This window comes from Peromyscus leucopus, chromosome 5 (assembly GCF_004664715.2).
Source record: "Peromyscus leucopus breed LL Stock chromosome 5, UCI_PerLeu_2.1, whole genome shotgun sequence".
Classification (NCBI taxonomy): Eukaryota; Metazoa; Chordata; class Mammalia; order Rodentia; family Cricetidae; genus Peromyscus; species Peromyscus leucopus.
The window spans coordinates 51,439,140-51,455,094 of NC_051067.1; the positions used below are offsets into that span (position 1 = coordinate 51,439,140).

Genomic DNA, 15,955 nt, shown 5'->3' on the forward strand with positions numbered 1-15,955 from the left:
GGGCACAAGGAAAGCACCAGAGAGTAAGCCTGGATTCAAAGACCGTCTTAGATGTTTCTTCCACTGTTTTTCTCAATTCAACTTAAAATACTGAAATAATAGCTTATCTTTTTCTGTTCCTAAATTTGTTCCTGAATCTGAGGACTGATGCCAATCAGAAAACTGGCACATTTAAGAACATCACTACCCACACCAGGGAGGAGGAAGAGGAGAACAATTATCTGTCATGATATGTGTCCAGAGACCTCTCTCTCCTAACCCTCTGCCCACAAGCCAGAGGGATATGTGTGCACAAAGCCAGGGGAAATTGTGTAAACACTTCTGGCTCATCATTCTGTCTATCCACGGGACAGCCCTTGCCTTTTCCCAACTTCATAACTGACAATGTAAAACTCTCACCCTGGTCAGGGAGATAATAGCTGGAGATTTTCTATACTTGTATTCTACTCCACAGCAATGAAGTGAATGTTCTCTCCTGCCCAGAATATCTGAGGACATACCTCAGACTGTTGCCCAAGACCTTTACCCACTAATTCAATCTCACCAAAGCATCCTTTGGATAGGCCTCAGGTTTTCTCAGGGAAACACAAATCAAAACGACTCTGAGATACCATCTTACACCTGTCAGAATGGCTAAGATCAAAAACACTAATGACAGCTTATGTTAGAGAGGATGTGGAGTGAAGGGAACACTCCTCCACTGCTGGTGGGAGTGCAAATGGGTACAGCCACTTTGGAAATCAATATGGCAGTTTCTCAGAAAACTGGGAATCAATCTACCTCAAGACCCAGCTCAACAATCTTGGGCATAAACACAAAGGATGCTCAATCATACCACAAGGACTACGTTATTCGTAGTAGTCAGAACCTAGAAACAACCTAGATGCCCCTCAACCAAAGAATGGATAAAGAAAATGTGGTACATTTACACAGTGGAGTATTACTCAGCTGTTAAAAACAAGGATATCATGAAATTTGCAGGTAAATGGATGGAACTAGAAAAAAATCGTGAGTGAGGTAACCTAGGCCCAGAAAGACAAACATGATATGTACTCATTCCTAAGTGGGTATTACCTGTAAAGTAATGCATAGCCATGCTACAATCCACAGTCCCAGAGAGGCTAGGTAACATGGAGAGCTCAAAGGGGGATGGGGACACATAAATTTCCCTGAGAAGGGGAAACAGAAGAGATCTCCTGGGTAGACTTGGAGCCAGCAGGGGTGGGAACATGAGAGACTGGGTTGGGGAGGGTGGGTGGAAGGGGAAGAGTAATGAAAGATGTCTTGATAGGGGGCTGCATTTTGGAGTCAGGTAGAAACCTGGTATAAGGGAAACTTCCACAAATCTACAAGGATGATCCCAGCTAAGACTCCTAGCAATAGTGGATAGGTAGTAGGTAGTGTGAACTGGCCATCTCCTATAATCAGATTGGTAACTAACCCAACTGTCATCAGCGAGTCTTTATCCAGTTACTGATAGAAATAGATGCAGAGATCCATAGCCACGCACTGGGCCGAGCTTGAGGAATCCTGTTAAGAGAGGGAGGAAGGACTGCATGGGCCAGGTGGGTCAAGGTCATCACAAGGGAACCCACAGAAGCAACAAACCTGGTCTCATAGGAGTTCACAGACTCTGGACTTATAGTTAGGGAGCCTACATGGTACTGACCGAGGGCCCTCTACATAAGTGTGACAGTTGTGTAGCTTCATCTACTTGTGTGACTCCTAGTGGTAGAAGCAGGGCCTGTAATAGTTTGAAGTTGAATACAAGATATACTTAAACTTATCCAAATGAGTTTCTCCCATTCATCAAAATTTTCCTACAGTATTTGCCTTTTTGAGTAATTTCCCAGTTAACCTTTGATCATTTATACATGTTGTGGGAACATAGTTCAACTGCACTGTCAGGACTACTTCAATTCATTCTCTGTGGATTTAAGATGTATACAGGTACCCTAAAAGCTTGCCAATTCAGCTAGACTGGCTAGTTAACAAGCCTCAGCATTCCATTTTCTCTGCCTTTCCAGCTCTGGGGTTATGGATGTGCACCATCATGTCAGCTTTTATGTGGGTATCAGGGTTCTGATCTTAGGTCTACATGCTTATGCAGCAATCACTTTACCCACTGATTATCTCACCAGGCCTACAGAGCAGTCACTTTTAGTGGAAGCTGCTAAAGCTATGATTTTGTTAAACAGACAAAAGATTTCTTAGTGAAACTTCTGCACTTGAGCCTCTTCATCAATTCTATGGTAATGGCAGTTTTTAAAGTTTCCTAAAACAGGTTTAATCCACGGAACAAAAATTAAACTTCTGTCCAGTTTTAATCCATTATGAATTTCTATGAAACAGTCTTCCAGAAAAGCTGACAGATACTTAGATGTATCACAGAAGATGTGGTGAGGAACAGGAGCTAACAGCAATTTCACTGGCAAATCTGAACTGAATTACATTTATACATAAAATGGCAAACTTCTCAGTAGTGATTAGTTACCAGGTTATTATTTCTTTGTCATTATATCTAAAGTCTGTTTGTAGACATTCCTATTCTAGTACCTACAAGAAACCACACAAAACCTTTCTTTTGTCCCATGAGTTTAACAGACTATGTTGCCTAGAAAGTGTATTATGTGTAACTCAGCAACAAGTCAACTGTCAATGTCACTGAGAGGAGACTCACAGTCCCTAGCAGCCTTCAATCCAGCTAAACTGGTTACCAATCATCAACCAAAATGTAAACCAGACTTGACTGTGACTGTATTGACTTTCCACCACACAGCTCCAGCTTATCCTAAGTTTTTTCAGATGCTAGATACCGTATCTTATTTTTGGAAAGATTATCTCTGTTTGTATGAGCTGTGGCTTTGAAAATATCTACCAAAAATATTAGCTAAGGGAAATTAAATTATAGACAGGCCTAATTTTTCAAAAGCACACAAGACATGTATCTAATGTAAAACAATGAGAGTTCTAGCACAGCACAGTGAAGTGACAATCTCTGTACAGACTTGGCACTGTGAGAACTCAGTAGACCCCTTAGAGACAGGGATCTCTGATTCTTGTTCTGTATGGAGATCAAAGGTTGACCAACACTGGGTGTCTTTCTCAATTACTCTCCACCTTATTTTTCTCAGAGTCTCTCATTGGACCCTCAGCTCACCAATTTCACTAGACTGACTAGCCAGCAAGCCCAGAATTTGTCCATCTCCAACTCTCCAGCACTGGGATAAAGACATGTACCATTGCACCTAGATTTTCATATGGCTGGTGGGGACCCAAACTCAGATCATCATGTTTACATAGCAAACACATTATCAATTAAGGCATCTCCTTTCATTGTTTCTCTTAGTTGCTCTTCCTTGGAGCCACAGTCAGGGGTGTTTCTTCAAAGAACCAGAGGCCTCCTCTGGGACATGAATCAGTCATCCAAAAATTACTCAAGGTAGTATTTAGAAATAAAACGTTAGATTCAGAAACTGTACTATAATTTCTAACACTACTCAAAGCTTGCTGCTTCATTTTAAGGGCTTTTAGTATGAGTTGAAGAAAGTCTCTTCTGTCTGACGTGGTGGCACACACCTGTAATCCTAGCACTTAGGATCCTCCTACCTCAGCCTTTGGAGTTCAAAGTCAGTCTGGGCTACACAGTTAGTTTGAATCCAGGGAGAACAGCATAGTGAAACCCGTGTCATAATAAAAAAGATTAAAATGTAAAAGAAACACTCTGTTTCAAATCTGGTTACATGCATTTATAATTCTGAAGTCCACAAAGGAAGAGATAGAGTATCACTTGTACTTATGAATGCTTCACAAGGATAAAACATTTAAAATCCTTTCTTTTCAAGGTTGAGAATGTCCTATGATAGTGGAATGCTTGTCAAGCATGTGAGATCCTAGGTTTAGTCCTCAATACCACCAAAAAGCAAGTAAAAAAACATGTCTACATGTGCATTACAAGTTGAGTATCTCTGACCCAAAATGTTTGGAATAAGAAATGCTCTGAATTTTGGCTGCTGCCTTGATTTTGAAATTTTTGAATATGCACAATATTTTGTGGATGGGAAACATGTGTAAGCAAAAAATTCTTTTATATTACATATATTATTCATATAGCCCAAAGATAATTTTACATGTATTTTAAAATGATATTAAAAATAGTGGGTATACATTGAGTATTGAGAAAAACAGATGTCATCATTTCAGTCACCCATTTGGATAATCTGTGGTTGTCTGGCATTACCATCAGTCCTCTCTCCAAATTTATGTGGTACCAATGGGCAATAATATTCTCACATGTTACATATTTGCAGTGCAAAATAGGGCACACCATTATTACACAGAAAAAGTAATGTGTCAGCATAACTAAGCTGCCTAGTGTCATCCGCATAATCCCTGTAGCACCTGTCAGCAGCAAACAGTAGCAACCATGAGTCTCCACCTGGGATGCTATTATTTCCATAAGGAAGTGGCCACATATTGTATGTCTGGTGACAAGCATCAGAAGCAGCAGTAAAGCAGCAGGAGTCTTCTCCGTGGACAAGGAGACATCTGCCAGATGAATGCTTAAAATGTTTCATCCAGAGCCAATGGTCTCATGAACAAGGATCTTTTTGTAGAGATCTCCAATTCCATAAACTAATAGATGTCTTGGGTAGTCACAAATGATTGTTGTTCCAGTCTTTAAGTGCATCCTACCTTTTCACCATGCCATTGTCGGTACTTACAAGTGTTATCTCTATCATTATTACTATGATCACTTCTTCTACCATATTCAATGAATGAATGATTAACTGGAGCCTCATTATTAATGTGGAAAAAGTTCAACATTCACTTCCTCCAGCTGACTGATGGATTTTAAAGATGTGTATGTTTTGTAGAAGGAGCTCAGGCATCCTCCTCTTGACACCACTTGTCATATGGACTCCATCAATATAACCACTTCGTTCACTATTATCACAAAACAGTCCTAGGTAATAGTTTATGCCAGCATGCATATCTGTCTTTTGGGTTTGTCTTCCAAACACTGTAAATTCACAGATGACACCCTACCCTTCTGAACACTTTCCATAATCATGCCTCTGTTTACTGCTGCTTAATATCCTGTTCAAGACAGTGGCTTTATACTGACTATCCATTTACAATATCCTGGTCAGATAGGTAGATTCATGAAAGCATGTGACAAGAACACTTTTCTAATGAACATTTCATTAGGAGGATAAACAGTATAGCCATCTAGGAATAACAACCTTGCAGCTGTCACACAGTCCAACCTCACTGTCCTGAGCAGCCACTGTCAGGTTGAAATGATTTTGAAACCAATTAGGAACCACATCCTTGGCAACTCATGGCAGTCAATAGTAAGAAATTCCTTCCTTTAGAACAGTAGTTCTCAACCTCCCTAATGCTGTGACCCTTTAGCATAGTTCCTCATATGTGGTGATCCCCAATCATAAAATTATTTTGTTGTTACTTCATAACTGCGATTTTGCTACTATTAAGAAATGTAGCCGGGCGGTGGTGGCGCACGCCTTTAATCCCAGCACTCGGGAGGCAGAGGCAGGCGGATCTCTGTGAGTTCGAGGCCAGCCTGGGCTACCAAGTGAGTTCCAGGAAAGGTGCAAAGCTACACAAGAGAAACCCTGTCTCGGGGGAAAAAAAAAAAAAAGAAATGTAATGTAAATATCTGATATGCATGATATCTGATATGCAATCCTGTGAACAAGTCACTGGACCCCTAAAGGGGTTGTGACCCATAGGTTGAGAAGCACTGCTTTAAAACAAATATGCCAGGTTTTTGGCTTTCATAGCAGGTTAACTTTGGGATGACTTTTTTATGTCCCCACACAATTATTCCTTATGAGCATCCTTTATCCTTATAGGGACTGTCTTGCCAGCTGTATTCAGTGTCTCTCTGGGATGTACACAGTGTAACATAAATGTTTCATTAGCATTACATACTAGTTCTGGCATTCCATTTCATCAACAATGACCTTACTAAATTTGTCAGTAAATTACTGCTTTGGGTTCAGAAGATATATTTTCACCACAGATGTTTAAAATCTTGATGCAATCTCTTTTGGGGAACTAATGGTCTATGTTCCCCAGGCTTGTCTTCAACTCTTGGGTTCAGGTAATCCTTCCTTCTTAACATTTAAATATATGCTAATATGGGTATGGATCACACCTTGCTATGCTGTGCCTGTTCTTAAAAATTTGTACAATCATCCTGATGAATATTTACAATACCCTCAACTTTGTAGTGATAGATCTCTACTTGTTTCCAGATTATCATGGCTTTAAGTGGCATGGGCTCACTGGAATATTGACAGACCCATTCTGAACAAGGTTAAGAACTTTCCCTTCCCAGTTTTATTCACTGTTTCTTTAGTTTTTGTTAACTTGGTTCATCATCTTCAGTACACAATTCCAATGGAATACCCCTCTTGGCTTCAGGTTATACATGGAGGTCATTCTAATATCAACAATTTCTTTACGATGCTTTGTACGTGTAATGGTGAACAGTTTAGCTTTCTGTGCATGAGTCAAAAGCTTCTTTTTCCTTGTATTATCCATAGAAAAACTGTGGGTCCATCCCTTCTTCCTTTCCTCAACATTTCCCACAGTAGCTTTACACTATATAGCAGAATTACACAAATCATGCAATGGTTAATGCTCATGGGCTTGTCTTCCTAGGGGCATCCTGGGGAACTTGTTTGTTATTAGCATTCCTGGCCTTCATATATGCCATGTTATCACTCCCTGTGAATATGCTTCAGTGGCAGAATGAAGGAGTGCCTGGAACAGGGACGCAGAAAGGTAAAGGGTCAGTATACAAACCCCATTCCTCTACTGGTTTCCAGACTGTTCAAAGGAACTGGGAAAGGACTTTGTACAGATGAACTAAACTCAGCCAGGCAAACTCTAAAGGACTGAAGTATCCCTGGCCCTGGAATACCGTCTTCCAGAAACATAAACAGAGATGGGACTATCAGAGAAGAAGCATACTATTTTGCTCTCTACTTAACAAAGGGAAGACGGCACCATGGGGGAGAAGTAGTCCCCTGACACTGGAAGAGAAATGGAACCAGCTTCAGGGAAGGACACACCAAGGTCCTCCGTGAGGGGCTGTTTTTCTTTTCTCACTTAGTCAAAACTTAGAGAAGAAAGTAAAGTAATTTCTAGAGATTAGATCACTTGGATTTTCAGTGGAACCAATTTAGACCCAGATTGTAGGCAAGAATTGAATTGTCAAGAAATATATTATTTCCTACTAGTTGAGATAACTAAGAAAAAAATTTGTGTTGTAAACCCATAGAAAATAGTTGCACTTATTACTTCATCAACATACTTGCTCACTGAACACAGAATTTGGTCTCATATTCTACTCTGTTTCCAGAGAATACATGGTGATGTGCTTAATGGAAATGAGGATAAACTGAAGATGTTACAGCACCTACTTAGTGTTATAATATTGTAATTTATATGTGTCTACATCGTGTGTGTGTGTGTGTGTGTGTGTGTGTGTGTGTGTGTGTGTGTGTACACACGTGGAGGTCAGAGATTGATATGGGGTGTCTTCCTAAATTACTCTCCACCTTATGTTTTGAGACAGGATCTTTCATTGAACCTGGAGCTCAACTGTTTGTCTGAATTGGCTGACCAATAAGTCCTACCTAAAGATCTTCCTCTGTCTCTGTTTCCCAATGCTACAATTATAGGTGTGCATTGTGTGCCCAGCACCCACTCCCTCTCTCTCCCTCCCTCCCTCCCTCTCTCCCTCCCTCCCTCCCTCCCTTCCTTTCTTTCTTTCATTTTCGAGACAGTGTTTCTCTGTGTAGCTTTGTGCCTTTCATAGAACTCACTCTGTAGCCCAGGCTGGCCTCGAATTCACAGAGATCCGCCTGGCTCTGACTTTGTCAGTGAAATCATTCGACAAAAATTCTGACAAGGTAACCAGTCATGGTAACAAATGCTTGTAATCCTGACACTTGTGAGGCTTAGGCAGGAAGGTTCTGTGGTGGTTTGAATAGGAATGGCCCCCATAGGCTTATGTTTGAATGCTTGCTCATCAAGGAGTGGCACTATTCAAGAAGGACTAAGGCTGTGGCCTTCTTGGAGGAGGTATGTCAGTGGGGGTTGGCTTTGAGGTTTCAAAAAGCACATGCCAGGCCCATTGTCTCTCTGTATGCTGCCTACAGATCAGGATGTAGCTCTTAGTTATTGCCCCAGCACCATGCCTGCCTGCATACTGCCATGGTTTTCGCATTAATGATAATGGACTAAATCTCTGAAACTACAAGCAAGGCCCCAGTTAAATACTTTCTTTTATAAGAGTTGCCTTGGTCATGGTGTCTCTTCACAGCAATGGAACAGAGAATAAAACGGGGTCCAAGTTCAACATATCAATACTGTTTCAAGAAAACAAAACTAGCAACAACAGTTAAACTAGCCCCAATGATTGTATCACATATTCCATCTTTTGCTCAGTTAACACCACTTAAAAATGGCGATGAAAATGAACAGTGTCCTTTGAGACTAATGAACTTAGATCTTTGTGTGTGTGTGTGTGTGTGTGTGTGTGTGTGTGTGATGATCTTTTATAACATCTAAGACCTACAATGAAAACCTCACCATCAAGAACACATTTTTGGGAAGAGCAAATTATCCAGTCAAATCTATATGTGGATCACATTTGTGACTTTTTTAGTGGCTGTGTTTCTATTTAACAACATTGTAAAATCTTAAACATTTATATAAAAGGCAATTTAGAGATTACTGTATCCAATTCTCTCACTTTTCATGGAATAAACTAAGGTTCTACAACAAGTGCTTTGGTGACATTATGTGGCCAAGCATCAGTAAGGCTGAGCTCAAACTTAAGACTTTAGACCCTTGGCCCCCACCAAACTTGATGCTCCATCTTCTTGATATCTACTCTTAGGAGCACAAATCAAACACATTTAAAAACTGATCTTGGAAGAGGATAATTTGGATAAATCTCCTGTGCTATACAACCCTAAGTGTGTTTCACATTTCAAGGTCAAACACAAATGTCAGGTTCTTCAGAGAGCACCTACAGTATAATATTTCTAAAGGATGGAGACTAGCTAGACTCTTGCCAATAACATGTTTCATCGTCCATTTAAAGATGTGACAGTCATAATTTCTAGTTTGACAAGATTAAAAGTAGCTCATACTTTGAAAAATTTCATTTTCTTAGGCCCACATTCTAGTTAATAATATAACAAAAATCTAAGAACATCACAGGTTTTCTTACCTATTATCTGTAATGGGTAAATTTAATTGTCAACTTCACTGTAAGTGGAATTACCTAGGGAATAAACCTCTTAGGGACATATGTAATGGTATTTGCAGAAAGGTTTAACTGAGGAGAGAAGATACATTCTGAATGAAAGTGGTATCAGAACCAGGAGTCCACCTGAACAAAAAGGACAAAGCTAGCTGAACACCAGCATTCATCTTCCTCAGCCTCTTGGCTATTGATGCAATGTAAACTGTTGCCTCACACAGTCTTGCTATGATGCCTTCCCTGCCCCAATGGACTATATCTTCAATCTGTGAGACAAAAATGAGCCCTTCCTTTGCTAAGCTGCTTTTGTCAAATATTTTATTACAGCAACAAGAAAAGTAACTAATATACTCTGCTGAGGATGTCTTTCTGTATGCTGTGAATGTGTTGCTCTGGTTGATTGATAAATCAAACACTGATTGGCCAGTAGCCAGGCAGGAAGTATCGTACAGGCAGGATAAGCAGGGAGGAGAATTCTGGGAAGTAGAAGGCTGAGTCAGGAGACGCTGCCAGCTGCTGCCGCCATAAGAAGTAAGATGTAAAGTACCGGTAGGCCATAAGCCACATGGCAACTTATAGATTAATAGAAATGGGCTAATTTAAGATATAAGAAATAGATAGCAAGAAGCCTGCCATGGGCAAACAGTTTATAAGTAATATAAGTCTCTGTGTGTTTACTTGGGTCTGAGCAGCTGCAGGCCCGAGCAGGACTGGAGAAGACTCCAGCTACAATACTCTCCAGATCAACATTTTTAGGAAACTCTATTTTTAATTTTTAAAAATTCTTTGACAACTTCAAACATGTGTAATATGTTTTGGTTGTTTTCATCATCGAATTACCCTCCCTTCATCTTCCCACTCAAGCTGAGCCTCTTCCAAACAAGTTTCTCTGCTACTTTTATGACTTTGGTTTTCACATGTATATGACCCACTGAATTTAATTAGGGATGGAACATACTCTCTTCTACTGAAATAAAGCACAGCTTCTACTTTTGAACACTGAGTTCTCAATGTGAAGTATACATCCATTACATGGAATAAAAAAGCCACTTAAGAGGTAGGTCCCAAAACAATGAAAAATAACAGGTTTTAAACTAACATAAACTTCTTTATGTTAGTGTTGATAATTGAGAGGCTGAAGTGGGGATTGACAGCCAGCTCCAATTACTGATGATGCTGATCAGGTGATCCTTCCTTGTATCCTCTTACAGGGCTGGGCTTTTCCAACTGGAGTAGAATAAATTTTACATCTCCATAGCTACTTCCCCTCCCTTGTACTGTACTGTTCTGAAGCAAACTGGAGTGACTTATGATCAATAGTGAGTAATGTTGTTCCCAGCCAAAGCATCTCAGAATACTTAATGGTTAGGCTGTGCAACAGCTGGTTATCACAGTCCTCAGAGCTCCTGATATGCCACCATGTTGCTCAAAAGTTCAGAAAACCAGGGTTTATTTTCCTTTCCTTCCTTTCTTTTTTTTTGCAACAGATCTTACTATGTGATGCCTAGCTGTCCTGAAACCTACTATGTAGACCAGGTAGGCCTTAAACTCACAGAAATCCAGCTCCCTCTGCCCCCCACATGCTGGGATCAAAGGTGTGTGCTTCTCTATATCTGGCTAAGTTTCTTAAAGTACATTTTTCCATGGGCCAAAAAAGTAGAGATAAAAAGGAAACCACATATCTAGGATCATGGTTCAACATTTACTTCATTCCACTCCCTAAATTAAAAACCAGAGATTTATACAAGCCAACAAAAACTGAGTACTGCAAACTGAAAATCATATTCCTTATACAGAGTTCTAACAACTTGGGAAAGACAATGAAACTGGAGAAAACCAGAAATATTTCTCTAACTAAGCAATCTAGAAAATTCAAGAGAATCCATTCTTACCTAACCATGGAAAACTTGAAGGCTATTCCTATGCTCACACTAAGCACTAACTACCATGACCTTTCAGTTGTTCCATTAGGATAACTGTCTACTATAACTGACATCACCCAGTACCTCCGGATTGCCACAGTGAGGGCCTCTGGTGAGCTGGCACAGGGACAGATGACCTCCTGTCGAAGGCCTTTACTCTGGAAGACATTGAGAAATGCATCACAAGAAGAAATAGACCCTGGAGGGAAAGAGGAACAATGGTTAGATAAATGTAACACTATGGTTGACTTAAAATTATTCTATAATAGTAAAATAATTTTAAAGTTAGGATTTGGACATAAACAGAGTAAGGCATCATAGAGAAACAAAACATTAACTACAATTTATTATTTATGTCACACTGAAAGATACTACTGGTAAGCCTGTGGAAAAAGAATTCAGCTAGGTGGTGGTGGCCCACGCCTTTAATCTCAGCACTCGGGAGACAGAAGCAGGTGGATCTCTGTGAGTTCCAGGAAAGGCGCCAAAGCTACACAGAGAAACCCTGTCTCGAAAAAATGTAAAAAAAAAAAAAAAAAAAGAATTCAAAAACTGCAACTTCTATACATAATATTAAAGAATTCTTTGCTGACTAATGAATTTATTTTATTAACTTTCTTGAAACCTGGTCTACCACCTTCAGTATGCAAATTCCAGAAAAATGCATCAATCTAAACAAAGAAAATGTCTTTTAGATAAATTGGCATTAATTGCTAAGAAGCCATGAAATAGCTGACTTTCAAATACAAATTTACTTTGTTTTATGCAAGATGTTCGGTGGTGATGTATATTAAAATTAATTATTTAATTAGTTCATTGTTTATCCAATTATTTTAGAAGTGAAGGAATCATTTATAAACCAAGTTTATATCTGTTTCTAAGCTCACTTTCACCCATCAGGCATCAAGAAAGCATAGCCTGCTTTAATTTAGAAATACAGCTAAGCACGGTTTGCAGATGAGGTGAGAAACAGTCTTTCATTCAGTTCTAGTCTGACACATGGCTTCTGACTTTATAGACCTGTTTCACAAAAACAGGCTATTTCAAGGCATTTAAAGAATATTTTATAGAAATGCTAACTTATTATATCTGAGTTTTCATTAAAGTATTTTATAACAAAGGTTTATTAAAAATGAAAGCTTAGCTGGGATGCGGAGGGGTGCATGCCTTTTCCTAGCACCTGGAAGGCAGAGACAGGTGGATGGATCTCTGTGAGTTCAAGGCCAGCCTGGTCTACAGAGTAAGTTCCAGAACAGCCAGGACTGTTACACAGAGAAACCCTGTCTTGAAAAACCAATAAATAAATAAATAAATAAATAAATAAATAAATAAATAAATAAATAAATAAAGTGAGCAACCTTAATGCTGATCAATACAACTATAGTAGACCATAAAACAGTATTTCCTAAGTTTTTATTCTTTGCTAAAGAACAATACCTAAGAATTGACTCTTTCAATCCTCAAGAATTATGCTCTGGTTACCATTGTAGAGTTGAGAAAACAAAATTCAAAAAAGAACTATCTCTATAGAACCAGAATGTTTCTTTTGATTCGAGGCCTGCAGCCTGTAAACACCTTGTCCTTAACCACTCTGTTATCCTGGTCTTTAAGAAGAATACTGCTTGGTTATTTTAAGATAATCTCAACCAAGACACAGATTAGGAAAACAACAACAATAAAAACATCAAAGTGATAAGAACAACATGTGGAAAACAAAGAACTCTGACGCTTGCCCATCTTGGAATCTACAATTGATGCTTCACTTACAGGGATTTGCTCCGTCAGCCACTATTAACATGCGAAGGGAGGACAGGTTGACATCTCTCTGATCTCTATGTGCTACAAGTGCCCAGTGCATGTCTCTTGATTTCACACAAGCCACTTTTGCTACAAAGGAAAATAGAAATTGATATGTCACTACCAGACTATGTGAAGCTGAAAAAGACAGGTAATTGCAATTCATGGGGAATGGTGAATTATCTTGTCACCAAATCACCCACAGACCCAGGAGAGACCAACCTTTGTACTGGCAGACCTTCTGGATCCAGGAGAGAGGGTTTACCTTCATCAGCGAGTACGGGATGCTGATGACATGCATCATGTTCATGACACTCTGAAACCAATGATAAACACAAGAGGTAAGAAAAGAGGTTGGGATACAAGATGAGGGGGTTCACTGTTCTGATATAGAGAAAACAAGTAAGCCATGGCTCAGCAGGTAAAAGAATAAACATGAGCACCTCAAGGATGTACTGCAGTTGACAAACGCAAGAGGAGCTTTTGGAAGACAAGCAGATAGCTGATTCAAGTGAGGCTCAATATTATTAAGGTATACTTAGGTACAATCCTTTTAGACAAAGTGACCTCTTGGAGATTAGCTCATCTTCTCTACTCCTCAACTACACCTGATCAAGTCAAACAATTTAAGTTCCAAATCCTTTTCTCATTAAAATTTTGCATTAAAAAGAACCTCAAAAGACATTTTTCAAAAGCGATGCATAGGGTTGGGGAAATAGTTCAGTTAGTGAAGTGTCTGCCAGGCAAGCATAAGAACATAAATTCTGATCCTCCAGTACCCATGAAAAAGCTGTACATGGTGCTATGTGTCTGTAACTCCAACACTTGGGGGAGTGAAGAGGCAAAGACAGGGAAATCCTTGAAGCTCATTGGTTAGTCAGCCTAATCCAATCAATGAGCTTCAGCTTCAGAAAGAAAAGACCCTGTCTCAAAAAGATAAAGGTATTAGATATTTAACTTTGGCTTCTATGCCCACATGTGCACAGGAACCTGTATATATCTACACTAACAAGTATATATACCACACACATGCATGTAGGCACATACACAAAGCACAACATACACACAACACACCATATACACTCCAAATAAGAAGAGGATACATAAATACCTAAGATATTTATGAAAAATGCTCATCACAGCAAATCAGGGAAATGGAAGTCAAAATTAAAACAGTTATCACCCCTCTCAGAATGGCTATTACAAAGAAATATATATATATATATATATATATATATATATATATATATATATAGAGAGAGAGAGAGAGAGAGAGAGAGAGAGAGAAACAAAGAAACAAAGAAAGAAAGGAAGAAATGCTAGTAAATACTCAGAGAAAGGGTAATCTTAAAAAAACTTGGTGGGAATGTACATTCATATAGCCATAGTGAAAAACCAATCAGAAACAATAATAACAAGACAATTACACTGTGATCTATCAGGATCACTACTGGGCATATTTACAGAGGAACTGAAATCAGTATGTTGAAGAGACATCATACTCATGAGCTCACTGTAGCACTGTCTCAAACAGCCATGATACTAATTTAACCTGGGTATCTATCAATAGAGGAATAGGTAGAAAATGTGATACATATACATAGTGGAATATTTTGAAGATATAAGAATGGAACCCTGTCGTGTGTTGCAATAGGAATATAACCAGAGGACATAATGTTAATCAGTCAGGCATAGGAAGACAAAATACTGCATGGTGTTTTTTATATGTGGAAGCTAAAATGTTGATCTCAAAGAAGAGGTAAATACAGTAGTGTTATTAGAAGCTTGAAATTGGAGTTAGAATAGAATGAAGAGGAGGTAAATGGACACAAGATACAGCTAGATGGGAAGATTATCCTCTAATATTCTACACTTAATCTTAGTCAAATGATCAAGAAATGGTAACTTTTAATTTTCTATAGCACACTAGGATAACAAAGGTGGACAAGATTGATAGTTTCAGAGTAACTACTAGAGAAATTCTGAATGTTTCTGGAATAACAATGATACATATGCCCACACCAATTACTCTGCTCTTATCTTAACACATATTACATATACTGAAAGTCACACAGGATTACTTACACATGTAATTGTCAATTAAAAACAAATATATTCACTTAGCTTTACAGTTTTTTATTCTTAGTCTGATTCCTTTATAAAGAAGAGTATAATAGCCATCTCCAAAATTAATGTGGCTAGTTAACAGACTATAAACAACCAACTTTGGAAAGGTCTCAGAACCATAGTCTCCATCCAGCCTTGCCACCACAGATTGAGACTCTTAGTTCCTTAAAGTGGATGATGAAAGTTGACTATAAAAATGGTCAATGCACAAACGTTGTGATTAAGACTCACATGCCTTGCAGATATATTGATCTGCAGCACAGCCCTAGGAAGTACTACAGACTGTAAACATCAAGTCAGTGCTTTGGCTTGGCTTCTATGCCCTGGAGAATCACAGCCTCAAAGGAAGAAGCTCCAAAGAAAACGAAAAGACCACCATACATCCCCCACCAGGAATGAGTTCTCCACAGAACCTATGCAAACTCAGTTTCTGGGTGTTTCTTCCTATTGAGTTCTGGGGAGGAGCTTAAGCACCACCAAAGCACCGTCAGGATGAGGCAAAGCATATGCTACAATGTGTTCAATTATCTGGCTTTAGGAGAAGTCAACAAAAGAGACTCACAAATTGCCAGGTACTGCAGACAGGGATGTAGAACAACAGAATTAAAGTGTGTGGTCAACAAATGAGCCACTTGAGCAGAATTGGTGATACTGTCTGAGGGCGCTGGGAAGCAGGGACACAGAAGACAATGCATAATCAGAACCATGGCATGTGCACTAGAGGTACTAACTGTAATAGTAACCATTTCCGTTCTTGAGGATGTGACAATGGAACCACATGCATTGCAAAAACAGACCG

At 39.2% G+C, this 15,955-nt stretch overlaps 1 protein-coding gene across 4 annotated transcripts in view; it reads right to left on the reverse strand.

The window, feature by feature from the left end:
• Positions 1 to 15,955, reverse strand: part of Dip2c (disco interacting protein 2 homolog C) — a 408,405-nt gene that overhangs the window by 87,329 nt on the left and 305,121 nt on the right. For all 4 annotated transcript variants that reach the window (XM_028859456.2, XM_028859459.2, XM_028859474.2 and 1 more), the window contains 3 exons: positions 13,252 to 13,345; positions 13,000 to 13,119; positions 11,317 to 11,431 (listed from right to left, as the gene is read on the reverse strand). In XM_028859456.2, coding sequence (XP_028715289.1) covers positions 11,317 to 11,431; positions 13,000 to 13,119; positions 13,252 to 13,345 — 329 coding nt within the window. The remainder of the gene's footprint in view (positions 1 to 11,316; positions 11,432 to 12,999; positions 13,120 to 13,251; positions 13,346 to 15,955) is intronic.